The sequence below is a fragment of the Rhinatrema bivittatum genome, chromosome 8 (assembly GCF_901001135.1).
Source record: "Rhinatrema bivittatum chromosome 8, aRhiBiv1.1, whole genome shotgun sequence".
In the NCBI taxonomy this organism is placed as follows: domain Eukaryota; kingdom Metazoa; phylum Chordata; class Amphibia; order Gymnophiona; family Rhinatrematidae; genus Rhinatrema; species Rhinatrema bivittatum.
Genome location: NC_042622.1, coordinates 65,184,999 through 65,210,223, shown reverse-complemented (window position 1 = coordinate 65,210,223; position 25,225 = coordinate 65,184,999). Strand labels below are relative to the sequence as shown.

Below are 25,225 nucleotides of genomic sequence, written 5' to 3'. Positions count from 1 at the left end.
AATCCTTGCCGTTGCTAGGGGCCTCCAGATCCAGTCTCTCATGATGGCTGTCATAACCAAATTTTGTGGAGGAGAGTGGATCTGGAGGTCCCAGACTGGGTGATAATGACCAAGGATGCCAGCCTCAGAGGTTGGGGGGCGGTCTATCAAGGGCAGATGGCCCAAGGATTGTGGTTGTCAGTAGAGAACTCCTGGTCTATTAACCATCTGGAAACAAGAGCGGTTCGCAAGGCACTGAAAATTGGTCTGGGGCTGAATGGTGAGAGTTTTTTCAGACAATGCAACGATGGTGGTGTATGTCAATCATCAGGATGAAATGAACAGTCGGAGTGGCCCTGGAGGCCCAGGAACTATTTGTCTGGGCGGAGCAATACCTGCAGGGGATTGTGGCATCTCATGTGGCAGGAGTGGACAATGTGCAAGTGCATTTTCTCAGTAGACAACGGTTGGACCCGGCAGAATGGGAGTTGATGACAGAGTCCTTTGACCTTATTCAGGCTAGATGGGGAGATCCCCAGCTGGATTTGATGGCTTCACACAGCAATGACAAGGCGAGGAGATTTTTCTGTCACAGAAGAGTTGGGAGCCGAAGGAATCTACACTTTTTGGTTCTTCCGTGGTCAACAGGGATTCTGCTGTATGCGTTTCCTCTATGGCCATTAGGCCGAGACTTGCGGCACATCAAACGGCATCTAGGCGAGGTGGTGTTGGTGGCGGCGGAGTGGCCTCAGTGTCCTTGGTTTGCGGATCTGATTCATCTTGCCGTGGACAGATCCTTTAGGTTGGCTCACCTGCAGGGTCTTCTTAGGCAAGGACCTATCTCCTCAGATCAGGTGGATCGCTTTTGAGAGGAGACGTTTAAGATCCAGAGGATGTTTGGAGGCGGTGATCTCTACCTTACTTCAGGCTCAGAGACCCTCCACATCTCTGGTTTATGTCAGAGTTTGGAGAGTGTTTGAGGCCTGGTGTGTGGACAGGCACTTAGATGTGTTGCGGGTGGATGTTTCGCACATCCTGTCCTTTTTACAGCAAGTCTTGTCGAAGGGATTCACATTTAATTCCCTGTGCGTTCATGGAAGGCTGTTGGTGACTCATCTGGATATCATGCGCTTTCTCAAGGGAATCAAGCATCTGCGACCTCCGGATCAGAGGATATGTCCTTTGTGGAATTTGAACTTGATATTGCGGTGCCTTTGTGGTGCTCTGTTTGAACAGCCGTGGAAGGCATTGTTGAAGGATCTTCCCTTAAAGGCGGTATTTCTGGTAGCGATTTACTCGGCCAGGCGGATTTCGGAGTTGCAGGCTTTGTCTTGCAGAGAACCGTTTCTATGAATTTCAGATGATGGGTTTCTCTGCGGACCGTGCCCTCATTCGTACCGAAAATTGTTTCATCTTTCTTCTTTAAACAGTTGTGGAACTTCCTGCATTCCCGAGTTTGGAGGGGAAAGAATGGTTAGCGAAGGATCTTCACTGTCTCGACATTGGGGGTACATTGTTCTGAAATCTTAAGGTTACGAATGCCTTTCAGCAGTCGGATCATCTTTTTTGTCCTGTTCGGTGGCACAAAGAAGGGAACCAAGATATCAAAGCCACTGTAGTGCGTTGGTTAAAGTAGACTATTTTTTCGACCTATCTTTGTAAAGGTCAATCTGTCCTGTTGGGGTTGTGGGTGTATTCAACTAGAGCGCAGTTAATCTCCTGGGTGGAGTGCTAATTGGTTTCGCTGCTGGAGATTTGTAGAGCAGCCGCTTTATCATCTTTGCACACTTTCACCGAGCATTATCACCTAGATGTATGAGTGCCAGAGGAGGCGACTTTTGGTGACAGTGTTCTGAGAGCAGGTCTTTCCCATCCAGTATAGGGGAGCTTGGGTATATCCCACTTGTCTGGACTGTTCTGGGGTACGAACAGGAAAGGAAAATTGGTTCTTACCTGCTAATTTTCGTTCCGTAGTACCACAGATCAGTCCAGAGACCCATCTCTTTGATTCCGAAAGACTGTATTATTGTGATTTTTTTTCAGCAGAAATTACAGCTGTATACAGATTGGTTTTTAGGACCTTTAGTGGCCTGAGGTCTTGGATGGGAGAGCTCCAGTTCAGGGGGCTCCAACCTACTTTCATCTGTTCGCACTAGGAGGGAAATTATTTGAGTTTATTGTTGGCTCTACATTGGCTTGAGTATATGTCAATACTAAGGGACTGCAGGTGGCACTCTCGGTTAAGTAGCAGTGCCTTAAAAGATTTTAGTTCTCTACCTCTATCTGCTGGTAGGGATGCAAAACCCATTTGTCTGGACTGATCTATGGTAATACAGGACTGAAAATTAGCAGGTAAGAACCAATTTTCCTATAGTGGCTGTGGTTTGCAATTACCTTATATATTTTGGTTATCAGGACAAAATCCATTGTGCTGTGGGGGTCCAGAAGATTCCAGAGTGATTTGCTGCTGTCACTCTGACTTTCCATTTCTCAGGAATACAGCTACTGTGGATACTGAGTGAGAACCAGCCTCTACTACTGAGATCGAGTGATCACATTTATGGGGGCTCATGCTCTGATTGGCCTTGACTTGTTTCTGATGTTAGGGGTAGGCTCTCAGGATCTCCATCATGAACAGTAAATAGATTATTGCAGTCAGCCTCTCTAGACTCCTTTTTGATCTCTTGTATTAAATGTTATTACAGCATTACTCCCTTTGAATATTTTTTTATTTATTTCCAGGTAACAGTTTGTAAATAAGATGTTTGCTTTTCTCTGCACCAATATTCACTAATTTTAGTATGTTTTTATTTCCTGCAACTGTCACTGTATGCACTGCTTTTAAAATGTTTTGCCTATACGGTGTTAATGCGATTCCTGCAAATAACTTTGTGAATAAAAAGTTGTAATTTCATTTGATAATAGCTGGGGCTGTTGGCAAACCAAGACGATATTGCACTAAAACTTGTGGGTATATGGTGGACATTAAGCTACAGAAGGGCCTATATCCTAAAGGTTTTCTTCTATTTTGTGTCTATGAGGAAAAAATAACTTCATATACAGAGCCCTTGGTTTAGCACCTCACACAATTAGTCTGCAATGTTTTTGGTTTTTTTTAAACTATATGTTTACCATGACAGAAGCCCATCAGCTAATGGGCTTCTGTCATGGTCTGATGCCTGGCCCTCTGTACATAATGTTAACCTTCCAATCACCATTCCTGCCAACTGATAAATAAACAAGCAAATCACAGAAAAAAAAATATTAAAAGCCCAAGAGCTTGCTAAGAACAAAAAATACCCCCAAAAACTACAGTACTATTGCATCTTCTGTTTGGCAGTGATCATTAAAATGTTTTCACATTTTAGTATAATGTGATTCTCAGTATTTTGGAGGTGGCGTTAATCTGGTTCTCCTTTTTCTGATCTAGAGCAGTCTGAGTATGCACTCGGGCTCCAGCTACCTGCCCCCGCCCCCTCCTCCTCCACCACGGCCTCCTCCCCCACCCCCGCCTCCGCTGCCGTCAGCACCGCAGAACCTTGGCGTGCCGGGGCAGCTGATCCCTAGCACCGGTGCTGTGGTGCAGATCTACAGCACACCAGTCAGCATGCCAGGGAGCGCTACGGGGGAGATCCAGACGCTGGGGATGCAGCCGTATCTGCAGATGGAGGTGAGAAGCAGAGGATTTTCCATTCATATCCTCTCAGCACCCACTGCAGTACTGAGGCTATCACAATGGTATGGTCTCAGCTGCTGACAGCCAGCAATAGTCATTCCCTATCTCGTTCTTAAAATGCTTTCATTTCACATTTAAAGATTAAGTTGTTCTGGATTTGGGGTGTGTGTAGGGGGGGGGGGGCTTTATTTCATACACCAAGGGGAAGCTATGCTGTATTAGGGCCCATGATTTCCTGTTATGCTGTGGCAACTGCTGCAGACTCAGTCTTCTGCCACAGAATATGCTGTCCCCTGTAGGATAATGGGGGCCTTGCAGCTGACTCCTCTTCCTCCTCCTGCTGCTGTAGCCTTCCTTCTCCTACTTCCATCCCTGCAATCTTTATCCTCTCTGCCCCTTTGATCGCTGAATTCTCTCTTCCACCTGGACTGCTCCATCTGTCCCGAGCTCAGCTGCTCAGTGGTGCTGATAGTAACTCTTCCTCTCAGCCCGGTCAGCTGCAGTAACTGTGCAGCCAGTATGGGGGGAGAAAGGGAGGGAAGAAGGGGGGGGGGAGACTGTTCTGCTGTTTAAGTGGGGAAGGGAAGGAGGGGTAAGGGTGGGGAAGAAGAGGACATGGAGGAATGAGAATGGGGGGCGAAGAGTGAAGGATGAAGGGCTAGAGAGGGGAGGTTGGACATGGAAGTAGGGAGGAAGGAGAGATTAGAGAAGTAATCAGTTGAGAGGTTAAGCACTTCTGAGAAGGGGAAGTTAATGATGAGAGAGGATGGGGTAACAGAAAAACCATGGGAAAAAAACTGAAAAAGGAACATTGATTTGTAAAAAGAAAAGATTTAGAGGCACACTCCAAGTTGAAAAAATATATTATTTTAAAACATGAAATTTCAATAAAAATGCAGGGTGATTTGCATATGTAATTACATGCAAATGGTTATCAGAGTTTTCTAATTCTTGCCTCAGAATCTGCCATGGAGTTGCTGCAGGAAACCAAAGGCTGTGGCTCTCGTGTACTTTAGGGTGGCCTTGTGTCTAGTTTTTCCTAGAAGGCCTATGTTTTGTGGACAGATTACTGATATTTGCCTTGTAGTGAGTGGGTAACAGTCTTTCCATCTGATGGAGTTTAGTGGGGTTAGAGCTATGTTCTTCATTCACACAATAATGCACCACAGTACACTTCAGAATAGCATTGAAAAGTGGGCTTCCCTAGGTGGGCTTCTCTCTGCATTTCTGTTAAATTGGTCTCACTAATGCTGGTAATTTGCTGCCTACAGGTACCAGGCCCATGCGTGGACACTCCGGTCTATGGCAGCCCTCCTGAATACAGTCCTGGGAAGCAGGGCTTCAAAACTAAAGCAAGCAGTGGCAGCAGCACAGGAGGAAATGGCATTTCTGGCTTCTCAGCCAACCCAGCCTCCAAGCCCAGGCGCTCAAAAGTTGGCAGCGAAGATCAAGATGGTAGGAGCCTCGCTGTGGGTTCAGGTTTATATCATAAGTGTATGCAAAAATTCTTTTTTTGCTCTTATCTTTTGTCTTTCTGAGAGGTGGTTCTTTTTTTATATTTTTTCTCATATCTTAAAATAAGTTTCCTCATTTTCACAAGTAAATGGCTGCATCTATAATATGGTGAGAAACTGAATTCTAATAAACACCTTTAATTCTACAGCATTTTCGGAATTATATTACATCAGAATTGCAAATACAGCCATCTCAGGTGGGGAAGTTGTGGCAGCACATTTTACTCTTCGGCCTGAGGGCTTCCAGCTTAGTTGGACCTGGCTTCTGTTTGGCTATGGCACCATGAACTTTTATTCAAAACTCTCTGGGGATTTTTCCCCTATTTTATAGCCAATCATCCAGTGACAGTCCTTAGCTAGAGGTCACAGACCATGGCTTTCTTTGGAGCCTGGTATATGTACACCTTAAGTCTGGCCAGTAGGTGTCACTGTTGTGAAATGACCAGACTGCCTTCTCAGTGTCCCTGGTCCTGGACAATCTGGGAAGCAGAAGCCTGGCCCTGGAATCAAATCTAGGTCACTGGCCTGGCCAAGCAGGGAGAAGGAGTGGCCTAGTAGTTAGAGCAAAGACTGAGAACCAGGGAAAGCAGGGTTCAAATTCCCCTTCTCCAACTGGCATAGCTTGTGACCTTGGGAAGTCATTTTATTTCCTGTTGCCTTAGGTAGCCATTTAGATTGTAAACTTTTTCGGGCAGGGGCTTACTGTACCTGAATTACTAATAATTCCATAAGCCGCCTTCAGCAGTGTTTGGAAAAATCTAAATCCAGACTGCATGCTACCTACCAAGGAAATGAGAATAAAATTAACTAATATTATCAGGTCTGGGTGAATTGAAGCACAAGGTGATAAAGCGATTTACCCAAGGTTGCAGTTGAAGAGTCAGAGGTAGAACTCGAGATTCAAGTCAGGTAAAGTGTCCCCAGATAACTTTAGCCTTAACCAGCTAGAGAATATTCTAGGAAAACACAGAGCTTGAATTTCATTTTGAAGGTAATTTTAAGCTTAGTGTTTAATTTAAAGTTGATAATTGTGAATTTGCAGATGTAATTTGTTTGATTTGAGAAGGTGAGAGAACTGGTTCCTGGGCAAGTAGTCACTGGTGGTTCATTCCCACCCACCCCAGTCACATTTCTTGATATGTAGATTATTGTCCCCTTTAGGAGGAAAATCTTCAAAATAAGAGTCTGTTTAGATACAGTCTGACAGCAATGGTCCTGTCAAAAGCAGTGCTGGGCACCACCAGGAGTGCAATGATCTAACTGCACTCCCGGTAGCCTAACGGATTGGAGGGGTGGGTGGGAACATTTTGGGTTGCCTAGCAAGTTTGAGGATGGACTTTCAGAGGAGGTCCAGAGGTCACAGATTAATTCTGAATGGGGGGGGGGGGGGTTTGGGAAGATCCTTGGGCCAATAGGCCAGCAATATGTTAAATCTTTTGAAGCACTATGGACCATATTATCTCTCATCCTATAGCTGGGCAGTGGGTAAGAGATCAGGCCTACAGGCCTGCAATATTGTTTATTTTTCCCTTGGCACCTTAGCTATGTTTTCAGTGTAGCCAGTTAAAGTAAAAGTTGTCTGGGGACAAGCAACCCAGATAATTTAAAACCTAACCAGCTATATTCAAACATACAGCTCGATCCAGTAAAGTGTGCTCCGTCGGAGCGCACTGTCACCCTGCTCTGGACGCGTGTTTTCCCTTACCCCTTATTCAGTAAGGGGAGGAAAACACGCGGCCCACCCGCGGCACCTAATAGCGCCCTCAACATGCAAATGCATGTTGATGGCCCTATTAGGTATTCCTGAGCGATCCAGTAAGTAAAATGTGCAGCCAAGCCACACATTTTACTCTAAGAAATTAGCGCCGCCCAAAGGTCGGCGCTAATTTCTTCCGGCGCCAGGGAAGTGCACAGAAAAGCAGTAAAAACTGCTTTTCTGTGCACCCTCCGACTTAATATCATAGCGATATTAAGTTGGAGGTCCCCAAAAGTAAAAAAAAAGTAAAAAAAAAAAAAAAAAACATTTTGAATTCGGCCCGCGGCTGTCGGGCCGAAAACCGGACGCTCAATTTTGCCGGCGTCCGGTTTCCGAGCCCGTGGCTGTCAGCGGGCTCGAGAACCGACGCCGGCAAAATTGAGCGTCGGCTGTCAAACCCGCTGACAGCCGCCGCTCCAGGCCAAAAGGAGGCGCTAGGGACGCGCTAGTGTCCCTAGCGCCTCTTTTTCCTCGTTTGCACCGCGTCGCCTAATTTAAATACTGGATCGCGCGCACCGGCGAGGGGCCGGTGCGCGCGCCGGGAGAGCGGGCGTTAGTCCGCTCTCCCACGGACTTTACTGGATCGAGCTGATAGCTGGTTAACTTTGAAAGTTATATCCGGGTAGTTATACCTCAATAACTTTATTCAAACACATTCAGCGGGTATTTATCCCACTGAATATGCCAGGTAACTCATACAGCTAACTTTAGCTAAGTAAGTTCTCCATTAAATGCTTTTCCGACTACTGGTCTTGTGGTGTATCAGTGTCCTTCAGCAGCTGGAGAGACTGGAGGATTTTCCACTTTTGACTGGTATGCTTCCCTGTTTTGTTGCTCTCTGCTCCCCCATTCATTCTTTCTCTCCTCTGTGTTCTGTTCTTGTGTGGATCTTCTCTTGCAGGAAAACCAAAATGCCAGAAACTGAAGTGCACATACTGTGACAAGGCCTTCACCAAGAACTTTGATCTGCAGCAACACATCAGAAGGTACACAATAAAGGACACCTGGAGCAGAGGTTGCTGAGCCAGGGTCTTAAATTTCTCAGGATAATATCTACTGTTTATGCACTCTAACCCCATTCCTTTAGAAGGGGATAGGCTCTTATTTAAGAGTTATTATATGCAATCACACAATAATACTCTTCAGTAAGAGATTAAGGTAACCTGTACTGCACATATCTTTCTAATTCTAGATGAGTCAGACTGGGGTAGATAACTCTCCATGGGGTTTGTCAGGGCATTTATTTCCTGCAGTGTTTGCCTCAATAATTGCAGCAAAATTAGATGGATAGGTTTTGCTTTGACTAATGCCCTCCCCCTCCCCCTTTAAATGTATCATAACACATTTGTTCCTGCTTTTTTGTGCAAGTAGGTTTTTGTTTTGTTTGGTTTTTTAAAGGTAAACAATGTGCGTAGTTGCCACCTAACCTAACTCTGCCCCCAGGAATGCTTACAAAATATTCAGGTTTCCCTGTACGAACCCAGATCAGTCCAGACTCCTGGGTTTTGCCTCCCTGCCAGCAGATGGAGACAGAGAATGTTTCACTGACACTGTACATATCCCAATGTGCCACCTGCACAATGTTGCCAATCTTGTTTATTTCCCATGAGTATGGGCTTTTTCCCGTCGATAGCAGGGCTGAATTAGCCATGCTGTCATGGGATCTGTCAATCAGGTCTGGGAGGCGGAGCTTGTTAAGCAGAGGTGTTTTCTGCGTCTCTGCGGCTGCTCGTGTGTTCCCGTGCAGGAAAGTAACCGATTCTCCTCAGTCTGTTCTTTCCGCGCGCAGGATCGCACGCGGAGCCATTTTCTCCTCAGACATGTCAAAATCGGGCTTCAAACGGTGTCGCTGCGGCAAGGTAATGTCTGTCACGGATGGCCATGACCGATGTTACCGTTGCCTAGGCGTCACTCATGATGTACGGGACTGCGAGTTTTGCGCTCGTATGTCCCCTAGGGCCCAGAAACAATGGGCCTACCGCCTCAAAGAACTCCTTAGTCTCTTGGACCCATCGGAAGCCCACTCTTCACCGGGCCCGGCGAAGAAATCCGCTCATTCTCTCAAGAGGGCGGCTTCGTGGGACCCTTCTAAACTGAGAGGAATGGAGGCGAGGCAAGTACCAAGGGATCAGGGCTCTGATTCCCCCGATCGGGATCGATCGGCCTCCCGTTCGACGCCGTCACGAGACGGCTCCGGGGAACCCAGTGTATTGGCGCAGGGCCCGGGAAAACCGTCGCACCCTAAGGCGCCAAAAATGTTGAGACACGGCGCGGTGCCGACAGCGCCAGACATAAGATCGTCGCCGAGAAAGTTGGCGTACACTACGGGCCCGACAGTGTCGAAGCGACCGGCGCCGTCAATCTGTTTTTTTGGGCTTGGTGGGTGGGATTTGAGCCCAGCTGTCCCTGTGATTGACTGCTGCTGCCACCAATGAGGCCTGTCCACCGTCAGAGGAGCATGTGGGCAGACAGGCACTGACAGAAAGCAACAGCGTCTGGTGACCGAGGAAGATTTTATGCAGCACAGCAGGCTTGAATGCTGAAGGGAATGAAGCATTTACCTGGCAACAATCAAAAGGAAGAGGTACCTGGAGGGGGGGAATGAGTGTGCTGGGAGGGGGAATGAGTTTGAGGGGGCAGACATGCTGGGGGGGGGGGGGGGGATGAGTGTGTGGAGGCCATTGTGTTTTTCTATGATTGGTTTTTTTTTTTCACTTTGAAGGAGCTCCAGAGTTCAGTGGCTGAGACTGGAGTGGTGGTGCACCAGTTAACCATACAACTGGCCTGCATGGGGGGGGTGGCTAGATAGAAGCCATTACTGAATAATGAATTGTGAGTTTAAAAATTTACTTTTAGCGCATACTGCCTGGAATAATCTGTGTAATGTAATGAAATCCACAAAAATCTGATGGACATTTTAGGGAGCTAAATACGATTACAAGTCACTGTGTTTCCTCCATTACACTCACAAAAGTATTTTTTATGTGTTTTCTGTGTATAAATACCTTCTAATTAAAACTATTTTTATCTTATGTGTTTTGGGCTTTTTTTGGGCTTGCTTTTATGGAAAATAGTGCTTGTTCTTTCAGGAAAACGTGGCAACCCTGACACCTGCAGTCCCTCAGTATTTTTCTTGTCTCTAGTAGTTGGTAGATGGTGTAAAATTTGCAGTCTGGAGAGAGAGAGTGAAAAAAAAAAAGATTACAAGACAAAATTTCTGGATCCTCCCAGGGGATTATGAGGTCCTGGTGGAGCCATCCCTCCTTGGTTTGAGGTGGACGAGCAGAGGGTTGGTGACCCTTCTGATAGCTCAGTCCGGAGGTCTGTGGGGTGGTCATCTGGTGGTCCAGAACCCTCATCCCCCACGAGACAGTGGTGAAACCTGCTGGCAGTTCTGTACTGCAAGCCTAATGGAGCAGGGAAGTATCCCTTTTATACGGTTTGTCCTGGGCTGGGTTGCTAAAGTTTGGCAAAAGGAGACTGATATAGCAGGTGGTCTGGCTCTCTTCTGATCTGCCATGCGGCCTGCGCTCCTGGAACCTGAACCTCTGCACCAAAGGAAAGTATTGGTTTCTAGGTATCTTTATTTGTTCTCAGGGAGTAAAAAAAAAAAAAAAGAGAACAAGGAATCTGTGCAGCGGGGTTCCAGATGGGGAAGCTACCTTAGCAGCTTGGGGAGCTCAGCGATGAGATTTTTCAGCAGCTTCTCTGCCTGCGGAGAAGACTGGGTGTTGGCTCCGTGGCACTGAGGGACTGTCCCCTGCTTGCCGTTGAGGTGCTGGGGGTGCCACAGGTGCGAGGAGGAACGTGTGCATGCGGCAAAAATGGCATGGTGTTCAGGGGGTCTGCATCGAGCATGACTGTGCCAGTAGAACAAGCCTTGAGGGTGATGGCATCTAGCGCGGAGGCTTTCCTCTTCAGCACAGAAACAGCAGCCTTTTTCGATTCTCTAACAGTGTTGGCAGAGAGAGGCAAGGTAATCCCCTCCTCGACTGTCGCCGGTGGTTCCCTGTCCCTCAGAGGAACTGTCCGAAAGAAAAAACCGCGATGGACGGTCTTGTAATGCAGATAGCAAGAGAAGTGAGAGACCAATCGTGGAATAAAAAGTCTTTATTAGCACATCATTAATTAAAATACTCTCGCCCAAATGTGGCTGAGTTTCGCCTTAATTAAAGGCTGCATCAGGGGCTTAGGAAAGTAGTGATCCAAATATTGGTAATGATTTCCAAACAGAACTGTCTGAAGGATCTTTAGATTTAACCACTTCGCACAGTCCGTGCACTCTATAGTAACGGTAATTCTCTGTACCCCGCAGTATTTTTGTGCAATATAAGGCAGTCTTTAAGGCTGTGTTCTTTCATAAATGAAAAATTATCCTTAAAAATCAGTACTCTAAAGATCCTTCAGACAGTTCTGTTTGGAAATCATTACTAATATTCAGATCACAACTTTCCTGGTAGCTCCAGAATGGCCACATAGGCCATGCTTCCCAGATCTGATCAACATGGCCATAAACAGGCCCCTGAGGTTTGGACATTGGTCGACTGTTTTCCACCAGGGCCCAATATTTTCGGGTCAGGCAGCTCGCTTCTGTCTCGTGGCTTCGCTTCTGAAAAGAGATGTCTGAGATAGAGGGGATATTCCAAAGCGGTTATTTCCACCTTATTGCAGGCTAGGAGATCTTCTGCATCCTTGACGTATGTGCAAATTTGGAGGATCATTGAGTCCTGATCTGCTGTTGAAGTACTGCAGCCTCATTCTGTTCAGGCTATGGTGTCGCATATTTTGGCTTTTCTACAGAAATGTTCTTGTCAAGGGACTGGCCTTTAAAAACTCTCTGAGTGTCCAGGTAGCGATACTAGGTTGTCTCCGAGGTAAGGTGCAAGGGTATCCTGCATCTGCACATCCGCATGCCATATGGTTCCTTCAGGGAGCTAAGAACTTGCGTCCTCAGGTGCGGAACATTTGTCCATCTTGGAATCTGAATCTAGTCCTTATAGGATTTTGTGAGGTTCGGTTTGAACCACTAAAGAGAGCAACGGTTAAGGGCTTGACTGTTAAAGAAATGGCTGAGAAGGGGATATGATAGAGGTCTTTAAAATCATGAGAGGTCTAGAACGGGTAGATTTGAATCAGTTATTTACTCTTTCAGATAATAGAAGGACTAGGGGGCACTCCATGAAATTAGCATGTAGCAAATTTAAAACTAATCGGAGAAAATTCTTTTTCACTCAATTTACAATGAAGCTCTGGAATTTGTTGCCAGAGGATGTGGTTAGTGCAGTAAGTGTAGCTGGGTTTAAAAAAGGTTTGGATAAGTTCATGGAGTTAGAAGTCCATTGACTGCTATTAATCAAGTTGTCTTAGAGAATAGCCACTGCTAATACTGGCATCAGGAGCATGGGATCTACTTAATGTTTGGGTACTTGTAGCCTGGATTGGCAACTGTTGGAAACAGGATGCTGGGCTTGATGGACCCTTGGTCTGACCCAGTATAGCAATTTCTTAAGTTCTTATGTTCTTGGTGGCTATTTGTTCTGCCAGGAGAATTTCAGAGCTCCAGGCGCCGTTGTATCGAGATCCCTTCCTACATTTGGGGGTATCTTTATGCATGGTGCCTTCTTTTCTGCCTGAGGTAGTCTTGGTGTTCCATCTTAGACAGTAGAGCTTCCAGCTTTTATGGATTTGGATTCCTGTACACGTGAGGCGTGGGAGTTTAGGGTCTTAGATTGGAGGCATGCATTATTGAGGTATCTAAATGTTACTTAATGATTTCTGTAGATTGGGTCACCTCTTTGTACTGTGGAGTGGTCCAAAGAAGGGATATAAGTCGTCTAAGGCTACAGTTGTGCGGTGGCTGAAGGAATCGATCGACTTGACTTACATTTCTAAAGTTATAACAAAAAACTGTATGTATATGATGTATTCTCATACATTGAATTCAAAACAACATCATAGTTCTAAGAATATCAAATGCTGATACCATGTAGTCTATTGTAGTAAACTAGAGAAACCTCATATAAAATGGCGGGCTGCACCTTCGATAGCCCTAGAAGCCACTGGTATAATTGTGCAGTCACCGGTCAAAAATCGGACCGTCACTATAGTTTAATCATTGGTTTCTCTAGTGGTAGTTTTTAGAATTTTTACATTTTTTAAAACATTTTCCATCTTTTGGTATGGTCATTTTATCAATTTTAAGGGCAGTAAGGTAACACTTATCGTAGCAGTAGGTGTGCAGCGGGAATATCTGACTGGCGCTGGCCCCTTTACATTTCTAAAGGGCATCTACTGCCGGAGAGTTTAGTGGCGTACTTGACGCGTTCTCAGGTGACTTCCTGGGCTGAGTCACAACAGGTGTCTCCACATGAAATTTGCTGGGCAGCTACTGGGAAGTCATTGCACACTTTTGCTAGGCATTATCGCGTGGATGTGGGGGATCCAGCTTCCATGTGCTTTAGTTAGAGAGTTCAACAAGCAGAATTCTCCAGGTGCCACCCGAGTTAAGGGGAGCTTAGGTACATCCCAGGAGTGTGGATTGATCTGGGTACGTACAGGGAAAGGAAAATTGGTTCTTACCTGCTAATTTTCGTTCCTGTAGTACCACAGATCACTCCAAAGATCCACCCATTTACTGAGGGGGGGGGGGGGGGCAGTCCGCTATTTGTACTATTGTACTAGTGCGAGTTGGAGGTTTTTCAGTGCTGATCGCTTATGTTAAATTTGGGAAACGAGTTTTCCATTGTCTTTTTGGGCAACTTCACCTTCTTCCAGCTCGTTGGAGGGAAGTGAGTTTGCTTAGAAATTTAAGGTTATTGCTGTCATCTTGGCTTGCGTACAGGTCAATACTGAGGGACTGCAGGTGGCACACTGGGTTATGTACAGTGTCACTGAAACTTTCTCTGTCTCCATCTGCTGACAGGGAGGCAAAACCCAGGAGTCTGAACTGATCTGTGGTACTACAGGAATGAAAATAGCAGGTAAGAACTAATTTTCCTATAAGTGCATGTCTTGTAGACGTGCACATACTCTTTCTTACCTGTATAGAGTGGGCAGTAATCAAAGGAAAGGAGTGTTTTTCTTGTAGGAATGCCTTCCATTATTGCACTCCCCATTTCTTTCTTTTAAGATATTTGAAGCTGTTATTACAGGGTGAAATTCATGCTCCCCCTACCCACTCTTTCCACTATCAATAATGTGAGAGGGTCAGGAGGGTCAAATCTCAGAGTCGACTTTGGCTGAAATACTATTGAGCTGTTTAAATTTCAAGACTGAGTACTTAGGTGAGGCAGAACTTTACAAGCCAGTAATCAGCCTAGGAGAGGCCCCCCCCCCCCCCACACCTATTCTTAGGGAATGCAGTCCTTTCTGGGAGGCTGAATTGAGGGGGAGAGAGAGGTGAGGGCACTGAGAGTTGGCTGGGGACATGGAGCTCTTTCTGATCACTCGGGGAATAGTATGCCAGAGATGTGGGAGCCTTTCTGTTAGTGGTTCAATAAGCTGCTGTTGTACTGGAAAGAGATTTTAAAATCAGGATGTTTAGGCTTTGAATGTTATAGGGCTTTTTGTGTGAGAGCTGCAGAGACACTGAGATTTTCTGTTTCATAAAGAAAGCGAGACCATTGTGAATGCTATAAGAGCATCTCATGTAGGAGCACAAATGTATGTGCTTGAATATATCTGGTAGCACTATAGAATTAAGCAGCAGTAGTAGTAATTGGTTCGGAGGTAGGGAATCAAAAATCTCAGCAGAATTGTTAGCAAAAGTCCCCGTGTCCTTGTTGATTTTCTCCTTTGGTGTTATTGTCAGCAAGCTCCAAGTTCTAAAGGACAGACTGAGCCAGCCCTGTGGTTCCTCCCTTCCCCCATTGCACATTTAGACTTGAAGCCCTCAAATCGGAACTACGAATCCATAGATGCACTGGGATAAACCAGGTTTAGCTCAGCTTGTTCCTAATGATATGGAGCTTGCGGGTATCTTTTGTGTGCAAGAAGGTCTTGAGCACAAGATAGTGAGGGTATCCGAGTGCCTTGTCTTCATTACAATCTGCTATACGCCAACAAGAACTGCCACAGCGCTAAAGCCTCTGCAGTAAACGTGTGGAGTCCGCTGACCCATGCATGTCCTTAGTCACACAGGGGAGAAGCCCTTCCAGTGCATTGTTTGTGGGCGAGCGTTTGCACAGAAGTCCAACGTGAAGAAGCACATGCAGACGCACAAGGTGTGGCCGCCGGGCCTGGGGTGCACGGTCTCCCAGAACTCCGTGACAGTACAGGTCATGACACTGAACCCCGCCCAGCCCCAGGAGCAGGACACCCCAGGTATGTGGCATATACTTACTTTGGTTTTAAGGGAGATATTTATGGAGGGGTAGAATTTTTTAATCCATTTTCTACTGGATTAATGCGTTGTCAGTGCTTCCTTCAGACTCTGTGGTCAGTGGATTTTCCAGATCCTGAACGCAATCCTTCATAATGCATTTTGCTCTGACTAGAAAGGATTCCCGAATCAAGTTGTTGCTGTGCGTCACTTCTGCTCTAGACTATAGAGCCATCTTAAATTAGTCTCAAGTGTAGCCAAGAGAAAACCCAGCATTTATCCAATGTATCTAAAGCATTTTGCTTTAGATACATTGGATAAATCATTTTCCAAATAAAGGACTAGAGTGTGAAAAATCTCAGGTCCTGTATCTAATGACTATTTAATTGGATTATAGCACAAATACTATTGATTGGACACCGTGCCCATTGACTCGATACTAGGTAGCCAATAAATGCCAGGGTATGGAAGAGTGAGGTCACTGGGAAGAGAGGAGGTGAGAGCATGCTGGGCAATAAGATCTTTGCCTATAACAACACAAAGGTTTTGCGGCAGTACTTACCAGACTAGCGCTGCTATTTTTGCTCTTTAAATTGTACCATTGCTTTTAGGGGTCATCTTGGAACACCACATGAGCTTTATGAAGGTTAGTCTTGACCTTTTAAGATGAGAGGTAAAGTTGACATATATTTAAAATAGGTAAGAGGGATGTGTTCCAGAGAAGAGGTATTACATAGGTGGGTGCTTAAAGCCACAGGTTACTACCAAATTGAGAAAACAGAGCCTGCATACTGAAGAAGATAGAAAATTAATATTCCTACTCACAAACATAACTCAGTACTGCCAGTGTTTCAGAAAAATGTGTGTCCAAACAGAGACGGCTTTAGGGTTTTGGCGCCCCTAGGCACTGTATGTGCTGGCGCCCCTTGTCACACTTTCCATTGTTGGACAACAGGGAACAGGAGATCCAAGGCATAGACCCCTAGTATCTTATGGCAAAAATTAAAAAGTTTTGAATCAAATTGTCAAACATTTCCATCTTTTATTACATTATAAAAATAAAGTCGTTTTATACTATATTGGTATAATTTATTTTATTTTTATTGGGTGAACTAAATGATTTCAATTAAGTATAGGGAGGAGACCTCTGGGATGGGGGAGGAGTGTGAGAAGAAAAGAGGACTAGGGATGGGGGAAATATAGGAATCTGGGATGGGGGAAGGAGAGGGATGTAGGTTCCTGGATTGAGGAAGGGGATGAGGGAGTAGGAAGGATTATGGAGTGGGGGTCCAGGATCTGGGGAGAAAAGAAAAGCAGAAAGAAAGGTGATTCTAGGATCTGGAGGGGAGAATTTGAATTGCAGTGGGTGGGGAGGAGGCAGATGACCCTTTCAAGCTCCTGTCCTGCTCCTCCTTGCATCCACTCTCCGCCATCCCACTCACACACTCCGACATACGCCCCCCAGCTGATCCCTCTCTTCCCAGCCTCCAAGCTACTCAGCCTCTCCTAGTCTCCCCAAAATAATACCCCTTTGCTGTGTCTGCTGCAGGCTCCTCTGTTCCCTGTAAGCTGCCTGGAGGTGAGGGGCTGGGTCAGGAATCAGAGGGCTGTTCTCTGCTGAGTGAGATTCAGCAGAGCTGAAAGACAACAAATCTTCAGCCAGCCTGCTGCCCTAGGCACAGGCCTAGTGTGCCTATTGACAAATCCTGACCTGTGTCCAAGTATATATACATCCATCACGATGGATGTCCTCACTTAAAGTTTGGTCTATTAATAAAAGAGTCCAAATAAATAAATAAATAAATTTGTTTATCATTGTCACAACTACAATTACATGGCTTCACACAGCCCACTTGCCTTTAAGATAAGAGCGGCGATGTAGGTGGCACAAAGTTCATGATTCATATATAGGTGGTCAATATTCGCATCAGTCCATGATTCCACCAGCCCACCACAATGTCTAATCAGAATTAAATAAGTAAACATGGTGGGCCAACTTTCCAGCTCATAAAGGAAATGAGAATCTACAAACGCAGATCTAGAACAAGCCAAAAAATAAGACCGCACACACAGGTATTCCTAAACTTAAAAAAAAATATATGTTTTGGAAGACACACTTCAGTGTTCATTCATGTTTTTCTTAGGCCTTCAGAGTAAAATAATTTATACTTCCAGCACTCAAGGTTAAAAATATGGCTAGGATATAACAGCAATATCTTCCAGCCCTAAATCAGACCCTATAGGCAATGCAGTTTGTTCATTCTAAAATGCTTCAGCTCGTCATCTGACATATGACACTTGAGCAGGCAAGAGCGTATATCCCAAGGAGAGAGAACTTCCAGAAGGGGTACACCATGTTAGACCATAGTAGCAAAAATGGTCAAACCTTTCAAACTAATGGGGCAGATTTTCAAAGGGGTACGCGTGTAACCCCGAAAACCTGCCCCTGTGCGCACTGAGCGCTTGTCCCAGGGCTTGCAAAAAGGGGCGTGGCTGGAGCCTCCAGGCACAGTGGCCATTTGCCGCTGTGCTCGGGATCGCGGGTGCAACTTCTCCGACAAAGGTAAGGGGGGGGATTTAGGTAGGGCTGGGTTAGGTAGGGAAAGGGAGGGGGAAGCAGAAGGAAAGTTCCCTCCGAGGTGCGCGCAACTTGCACAATTGTGCACCCGCTTGTGCACATGTTATAAAATCGGACGTAGATTTGTTTGCGCCGGGTTGCACGAACAAATCTATGCCCATGTCCAGGTTTTAAGATCTGCTCCAATATGTTTATTGAGGCAATGGCTTTTGAGGACAAGTCCACTTTGTCAGATGCATGCAGTGTCATGGAAGAGATGGGTGTATACTCTTGAGTTTTTTTTTATCAGGAGGCAATGTTAAGTTCAGGACAAATGGTTGAAGAAGAGGCCAGTATTTTTGTGTGTGCGGCTTGACGGGTGTTATGAACATGTGAGCATATAGGAGTGAATGAGGTATGATTGTTTTTGTTTTCATAGGTTGCTACCTATGTTTCGGGAGGGGTAATTTTGAAAACTTTGGGTCATCGTATTTTGATTACAACCAATGTCGTGACATTTTTCCTGCACTGATCTCTAGGCTGTTACTAGATTGTTCTTACACCTGTTCTGTTTTATGACCCAGTAAAGCTGAATTTTAAAAAACACCATACAAAATTAAAAATAAAATAAACACCTGGAGAATTTTTCAAGACAGAATATTATATCATTCTGTGAAATGTGCATACATTTTTCATATAAACAGCAAGCGTGCTTATTTTCCTACTTATAGACTTACTTAATGGTAAACATATCTGCAGGCTTTATTTATCCCAAGAATGGCTTAATCTATTAAGCTTTTCTTTAGCTACCACTTCAAGTGTGTGAGACATACTATAGTCCACCATATATTCATTTCTGTCCCTGTACCTTCTTTCCATTTGTTAAGAACCAGTTTCGCAGCTGCTTCCATCAGCTTGCATTCATTAGCATTTAGGTATTGTAAGAGAAAAATAGATTTTCAAATTGTAAGTTTATAAAGTAGTAGTTCTTGGATATTTAGTGCTGCTCACACTGATTTCTCAAACCTTTCTCCAGTACATCTTCAAATGTGAACCGTAAAATATTTGGGAATAATGTTCTAATTTATATCAATCAAAACCAACAGTTATTATTAATTTGCGTTGCAAGCTGTTCAAATCGCATTGTGCGCTGTGAAACACAAAGCTTGCACAATAGATGCAAACAACTACACCCTTAAAATGATTTTATCAAAAAGTGTGATCCAGTTTGGGCTTCGACATAGAATTAAGATGTTTCCCAGAATTTTCCCATCCATCTGCAACAAAACGTCTCTACTTTTTTTTAATATAGCAGTAAAATTGCAATACTGTTTTCAGATAATTTTTTATGTATTCTAGCTCATCATGCCACAAAGATAACGTTACATTACTTGCTGAGACAGTGTCTAAGGTGAAGCTACTGAAAAGTTTGCCTTGAGTTACATTTCTCTGGAAGATTCACAATTTAATAATTCCACATAAGTTCATCTAAAGTCCCTTTTCCTAGCGTGTGTAAATAGATGGACTCAGGACCAGTGGGTTATGCTCCCCTGCCAGCAGGTGGAGAATGGAGCAAGCTGAGGTCACAATATATATAATCCTGCAGTGACAACTTGCCAGTATTCTCCGTCTCCAGCAGATGGTGGACGTGCATCTCCGTATGGGGAGTGCTTCAGACTTTGGAAGGAGAAGTTTAAAAAAAAACAAACAAACCCCACTGTCCCGGTTACACCAGATGGTCCCTCCTCAGTTGAGAATTCCTGAGGTGATTTCCGTGGTCCCTCAGATGTGTGCCTTGGTCAGGAGCTGGTTTACACCAACATGTACTTAGCTGATTGTACAGCTTACAGGGCTGAGCTCAGGTAAGTTTTACAAAAAAAGAAAGAATTAATAAAGGCAGAGACAGTGTAATGGGGTTTTTCAGGACTTCCTCCTGTCTCTGTGCTTGGCACGCCATTCCAATATTTGTTCCCGCTCCCATGGGGGTTAAGGGAACTGGGCAGCCTGGCAGGTTGAGCAACCCGGGTGGGCTAGGCCCCGCAGTTAGGCCTTTTTCCTGCGTGCTATGTGGTTGGCCACAGCAGCATTTTCACGCGCTTTTGTGCATGTTCAATAGCTATCTACAGGAAGGTCTGTGTGCACTGTGCATCCAGCTCTGTGTACGAGTTGTGCGTGCAGTTTTGGGTGCAACTCTTTTGTGCACATTTTTTAAGTATATCGTTGGTGTGCCCAGATTTTGGCACACAGTTTGTGCATTTGTTTTTTGCGACACTTATTCTTGGGGCACCTAATTTTTGTGCGCATACAATTTTTGCGCTTCAAATGTTTCAGCACGAGCTGGCTGGACACACTTTCTCATTTGGCTGTGAATTAATTGCACCGGTGAACAAGAACCTAAGCGCCTTTCTCTTTGTGTTGCCTGTCATATTCGGGCATCTTAGACTGAGTGCCCTTTAACGTGTCAGCACTGCTTTAGAGGCTCCAGGGGGAATTGTCTTCCTCTGAGTTTGCTAAGACTGGGTCCTCCCAGCCTGATTATGATCTGACTAAGGATTTGTTTGGGGGTACGCCGGACCTTTGAACTTCCTTGACAGGTTCCTCTGCAGGAGATGGCAGCTCAGTGGTCCCTGCTCCAGTTCCTTCTGGGTTTGGCCTGGATCCTTCTGCCTTTTCTTTGGTAGAGTTTTTTTTCAAGGATTGTAATCCTTTTTTCAGGTGCAGTCCTCAGCTTTGACCAGTCCTGTTGGGTCGGATCCTCAGCTGGTGGCCCCTCCCTCTTCTAGTCCTATATTTAAGTCCTGAAGCACACCTCGGTTAGCGGCGGGTATTCTCAACGGGAACCCAGATGGCACTGATGATGAGACTGATCCTGGCTCTCTGGAAGATGGGAAAATTCTTCCTAGATTGGAACCGTATTGGACCATGTTGCAGTTCTTTCATAGAGATGAACTGCCAGCCCTGATTTCCAAGACTTTGAAGCTACTGGGTGTACCTGGAGCAGATTCCATGTCTGAGCCAAAGAAGAATCCCATTTTGGTTTCTTTGCATAAAGCCTCTTGTTTTTCCTTGTTATGGAAGCAAATCAAGAATTGATTGATCTTGAATGGGTCACTCCGGAGGCAAATTTCAAAGGGAGTTGGACATTGGTACCCCCTGGATCAGTGGTGAGAGAGTGTTTGTATTTTCCAAACTAAGGTGGATGTGCTGGTCTGTGCTGTCTCTAAGTGAACGACTATCCCCGTGGAGGGAGGAGTGGTCTTGAAGGATGAACATGATAGGAGGATTGAAGCCATCCTTAAACAAGCCTTTGAGGTAGTGGCAATTACTTTACAGATAGCTTCCTGTTGCGCCCTAATGACTCGCTCTTGTCTGCTTCTCTCTCAGGAGGTTGATGATTCTGGAGTGAATTGCAGAGCAGTTATGGAACCTGCTGCTGCTTTTTGGGCAGATGCGGGCTATAGCAGTAAGGCGTCAACTATGGCTGTGAAATTGGTCAGCTGACATGACCTCCAAAGCTAATCTTACGAAAATGCCTTTTAAGGGCTCACTCTTGTTTGGGAGTGAATCTCTGGTTCTTCGGTTGCTGGAGGATAAGAAGCAGTTGCAGCTCTTCTTTGTATGAGGGGCTCATCTCCAGGTTTCAAGGGGTTTCGTCCCTACAGAGAGTCAACCTTTCAGAGGACTCTGCTTTCAGCAGGTCTCGGTCCTTTCGTCCCAGACAGCCCAAGCGAGGAGCAGGCTCGGGTAGCAGAGCCTCCTGAGCCTCACAATGAAGGTTTGCCGACCCACCATCGGGAACAAGACATAGTAGGACACTCTCTCTCTTTTATTGGAGGTGGATTGAGATTGGATCAGTGGGTCCTGGAGGTGATACAGGAAGGATATGCGCTGAAGTCTCGCAGTATTCCTCAGGTCATGTTTAAGTTATCTCCTTGCCGCTCTCCGCAGAAGCAGGTTGTGGAAATTACACTATTAAGGCTCCTCAGGCTGAGAGCTGTGGTTCCAGTGCCTACATCTCAAGAAAATATGGGACGATATTCCATTTATTTTGCTGTGCCCAAGAAGGAGGGCTCCTTTCCCATCCTGGATCTCAAGGGAGTTAACAGACATTTGCGAGTGACTCATTTTCGCATGGAAACCTTGCGCTCAGTTATAATGGCCGTGCAGTCGGAGGAATTTCTGACCTCCCTGGATCTGACCAAGGTCTTCCTTCATATTCTCAACCTATTGTAGCACCATTTTCTGCGTTTTGCGGTGTTGGGGCACCATTATCAGCTTCGGGTGCTGCCTTTTGGTCTGGCCACCGCTCCCAGAACATTTTCCAAAGTTATGGTGGTGGTAGGAGCAGAGTTAAGGAAGGATGGAATCCTAGTACACCTGTATTTGGATGACTGGCTGATTTGAGCTAAGTCTCTGGTAGAGAGCCTCCTAGTGACCTGCAAGGTGATCTCCTTGTTGCAGGAGCTCGGTTGGGTAGTGATCCTATCCAAGAGCAGTCTTCAGTCATCTCAGTCACTGGAGTATCTGGGTGTTCGGTTCGACACGAGGCAGGCCAAAGTTTTGCTGCCAAAAGTTCAGATTCAGAAGTTTATGTCCCAGGTGCGTCTTTTGGTGAACACTGTATGCCCAACAGTGTGGTCCTATCTACAGGTCCTCGGTTTGATGGCAGCAACCCTAGAGGTGGTACTGTAGGTGAGGGCGCATATGCTTCCTTTTCAGCTCTCCCTTCTGAACTCATTGCAACTTGCAGTCTCAGGACTATTGGTTTGGCTACATTGGCCGATGCAAATCTGCTCTCACCTCCAGTGGTAGTTGCAGGACGATCATCTGAGAAAGGGTGTTTCCTTGACCTCACCAGACTGGTTGATGCTCACAATAGATGCGAGTCTCTAGGGTTGGGGGCGCTCACTGTCAGGAGCTAACTGCGCAAAGACGCTGGAATGCCAAAGAGTCCCTCTGCAGCATCAATTGCACCTGGAAGCCTGGGCAGTCCGGTTGGCATGCTTGCAGTTCAATATATAAAAGACATACAGGGTTTCACCACAGGAAATTACAAACATGAACAATATAACAACAACCTGTGTGTGTATTTTTCATATAAACTCATACACTCTCCACATTCATACCAATACAACGGCATTGATGAAAATCGGTGGTATGTGAAGGTCAATTATAGAGATTGTTGTGTTGAAGAACCATTGAAATAGCTCTTGGCTATGATTAATATTGATTGTACGAGAGAGATTACTGTAAAGGTTGCCGTATTAAAGAAATATTGAAACATCGGCAGGAAATGCTTTGGGATTTTTAGCAACGAGAAGATTTCAAACATATTATATTAGTGGTGATCCTGTGTGAAATAGCTGTTATATCCCCTGATGAAACCTTGGGTGAAACAGGAGTCTCTTGTCGGGAAGAGGAAAATGTTGTGAAGAATTTACATTGAAATAGAATAAGAAGAAATGAAAAGAAATTGAATGGAGGGTACCACTGTGGAAGATACATATATAAAAACAAAAAATTGAAATGGGAGTGCTTAATAATTATTCTGATATCTTTGATGTGTAATTTATATGTGATAAATTTGTATTGGTATGAATGTGGAGAGTGTATGAGTTTATATGAATAATATATACTGTTTTGTATGTATTACATATTTTAAATGAATTTTTGATATAATTTGTATGAATTTTTGATATAATTTGTTTAAATCTTTATAGAAAAATATACACACACCGGTTGTTGTTATATTGTTCATGCTTGCAGTTCAGCCATAGACTGCAGGGTCACGCAGTCAGAGTGATGTTGGACGACGCTTACATCAATCAGCAAGGAGGAACAAAGAGCCAGTAGGTGTCGCAGGAAATAGACCAACTTATGGAATGGGCGGAAGGATATCTCCAGGTGCTCTCGGCCTCTCACATTGCAGGAAAAGATGACGTAAGAGCAAACTTTCTCAGCAGGGAGGGTCTGGACCCTGGAGAATGGGTATTGTCGGATGAGGTGTTTCAGCTGATAGTAGATCACTGGGACCTTCCGTTCTTTGATCTGCTGGCAACTTCTTGCAATGCGAAGGTTCCTCTGTTCTTCAGTTGCAGGAGAGATCCATGGTCCCTGGGTATCTATGCTCTAGTGCAGGCCTGGCTGGAAGACAAGCTGCTTTATGCCCGAGGCCTATGTTGGGCATAATAGTTTGCCGGATTGAATGCCACAGTGGAATCGTGCTCCTGGTGGCACCAGGGTGGCCCAGATAACCATGGTATGCAGATCTGCGAAGACACTTGGTAGAGACCCCCCCTTTCATTTCTACCACAGAATCTGTTGCAGCAGGGACCTGTCCTTCACGAAGATCCGACTCTGTTTTATCTTACGGTTTGGCCCTTGAGAGAGCTCATTTGTTGAAGCAAGGGTATTCTTCTGCGGTGATTTCCACCTTGCTATGCACGCGCAAGTTCTTCACTTCTTTAACCTATGTGCAGGTTTGGAGAGTGTTTGAGGCCTGGTGTGAGGATTGAAGTACTATTACTGAGAGTGTGTATGGTGGTTTTCATGTCAGAGAAAGAGAAAGACCCACACACATCCTCTCTCAGACACTAAGTGGGAGTCTGAAAGAGTGTATGTAGGTGTTTTTGTCTGAGAGACTGTGTGTGCATCTGACACTGGCTGGCAATGTGGTTGTCACATTACTTGGCAACTGGTTCAAGAGCTGATTGGTTGGCAAGAGACTTTAATATCAGACCAGGAATCCAAGATATAATTATGAGAGATGTAACTAAACTTGGAGGCAGATGGCAACTGATTGCATGGATGGAAGAGGGCCAGCAACTCTGTTTGTTCACCCCTCGTCTAAGGTGTGTTCTACTAATTAGTTGTTTAGGAAAAATGTGAAATTTATATTGCATATTTTTTTGCCTCACTTCGGCCAGGCTCCTGGTCACATGATGTACATCTGAAGGGTCAGTTTGGTGTGCTTTTCAAAACTGTTGAAACACATCCTGCGGTGAAAGTGCACAAAGGAGTCCGACAGATAGCACATGGAGCGGTTTTGAAAAAAACATCCCCCGGGCTGATATTTTCCTGCAATCTGGCCGTGCGCCCTCTTTACTAAACACATAAGCAAAGAATTCATTTAATTTTTCTACAATGAACTTATTTTTCTTGAGCACCTCTTTTTTCCTTCTAGTCATCTAACAGTCCAGCTGACTCCTTCTCAGGTTTCTTATTTTTAACATACTTGAAAAAGATTTTATTAGCAGGTTTTTTTTTTATTTGCCAAGTTTCTCCTCAAATTCTCTCTTGGTCAGCTTAATTAATGTTTTATATTTAATTCAGCAGTGCTTATGTACCTTCCTATTTTCCTCAGTAGATCCTGCTTTCCACTTTCTAAAAGATGCCTTTTTGGCTTCAATAGCCTTTTTCACAA

General features: G+C 45.1%; 1 protein-coding gene and 1 long non-coding RNA gene across 4 annotated transcripts in view; one reads left to right on the top strand and one right to left on the bottom strand.

The window, feature by feature from the left end:
* Nucleotides 1-25,225, top strand: part of ZNF341 (zinc finger protein 341) — a 96,872-nt gene that overhangs the window by 25,981 nt on the left and 45,666 nt on the right. For all 3 annotated transcript variants that reach the window (XM_029613989.1, XM_029613987.1, XM_029613988.1), the window contains exons 5-8: nt 3,410-3,649; nt 4,927-5,110; nt 7,827-7,911; nt 15,057-15,247. In XM_029613989.1, coding sequence (XP_029469849.1) covers nt 3,410-3,649; nt 4,927-5,110; nt 7,827-7,911; nt 15,057-15,247 — 700 coding nt within the window. The remainder of the gene's footprint in view (nt 1-3,409; nt 3,650-4,926; nt 5,111-7,826; nt 7,912-15,056; nt 15,248-25,225) is intronic.
* The window catches only part of LOC115097862, a 68,063-nt gene continuing 58,611 nt past the window's right edge, over nt 15,774-25,225 (bottom strand). The window contains exon 4 of the long non-coding RNA XR_003858350.1: nt 15,774-15,903. This is a non-coding gene — a long non-coding RNA (uncharacterized LOC115097862). The remainder of the gene's footprint in view (nt 15,904-25,225) is intronic.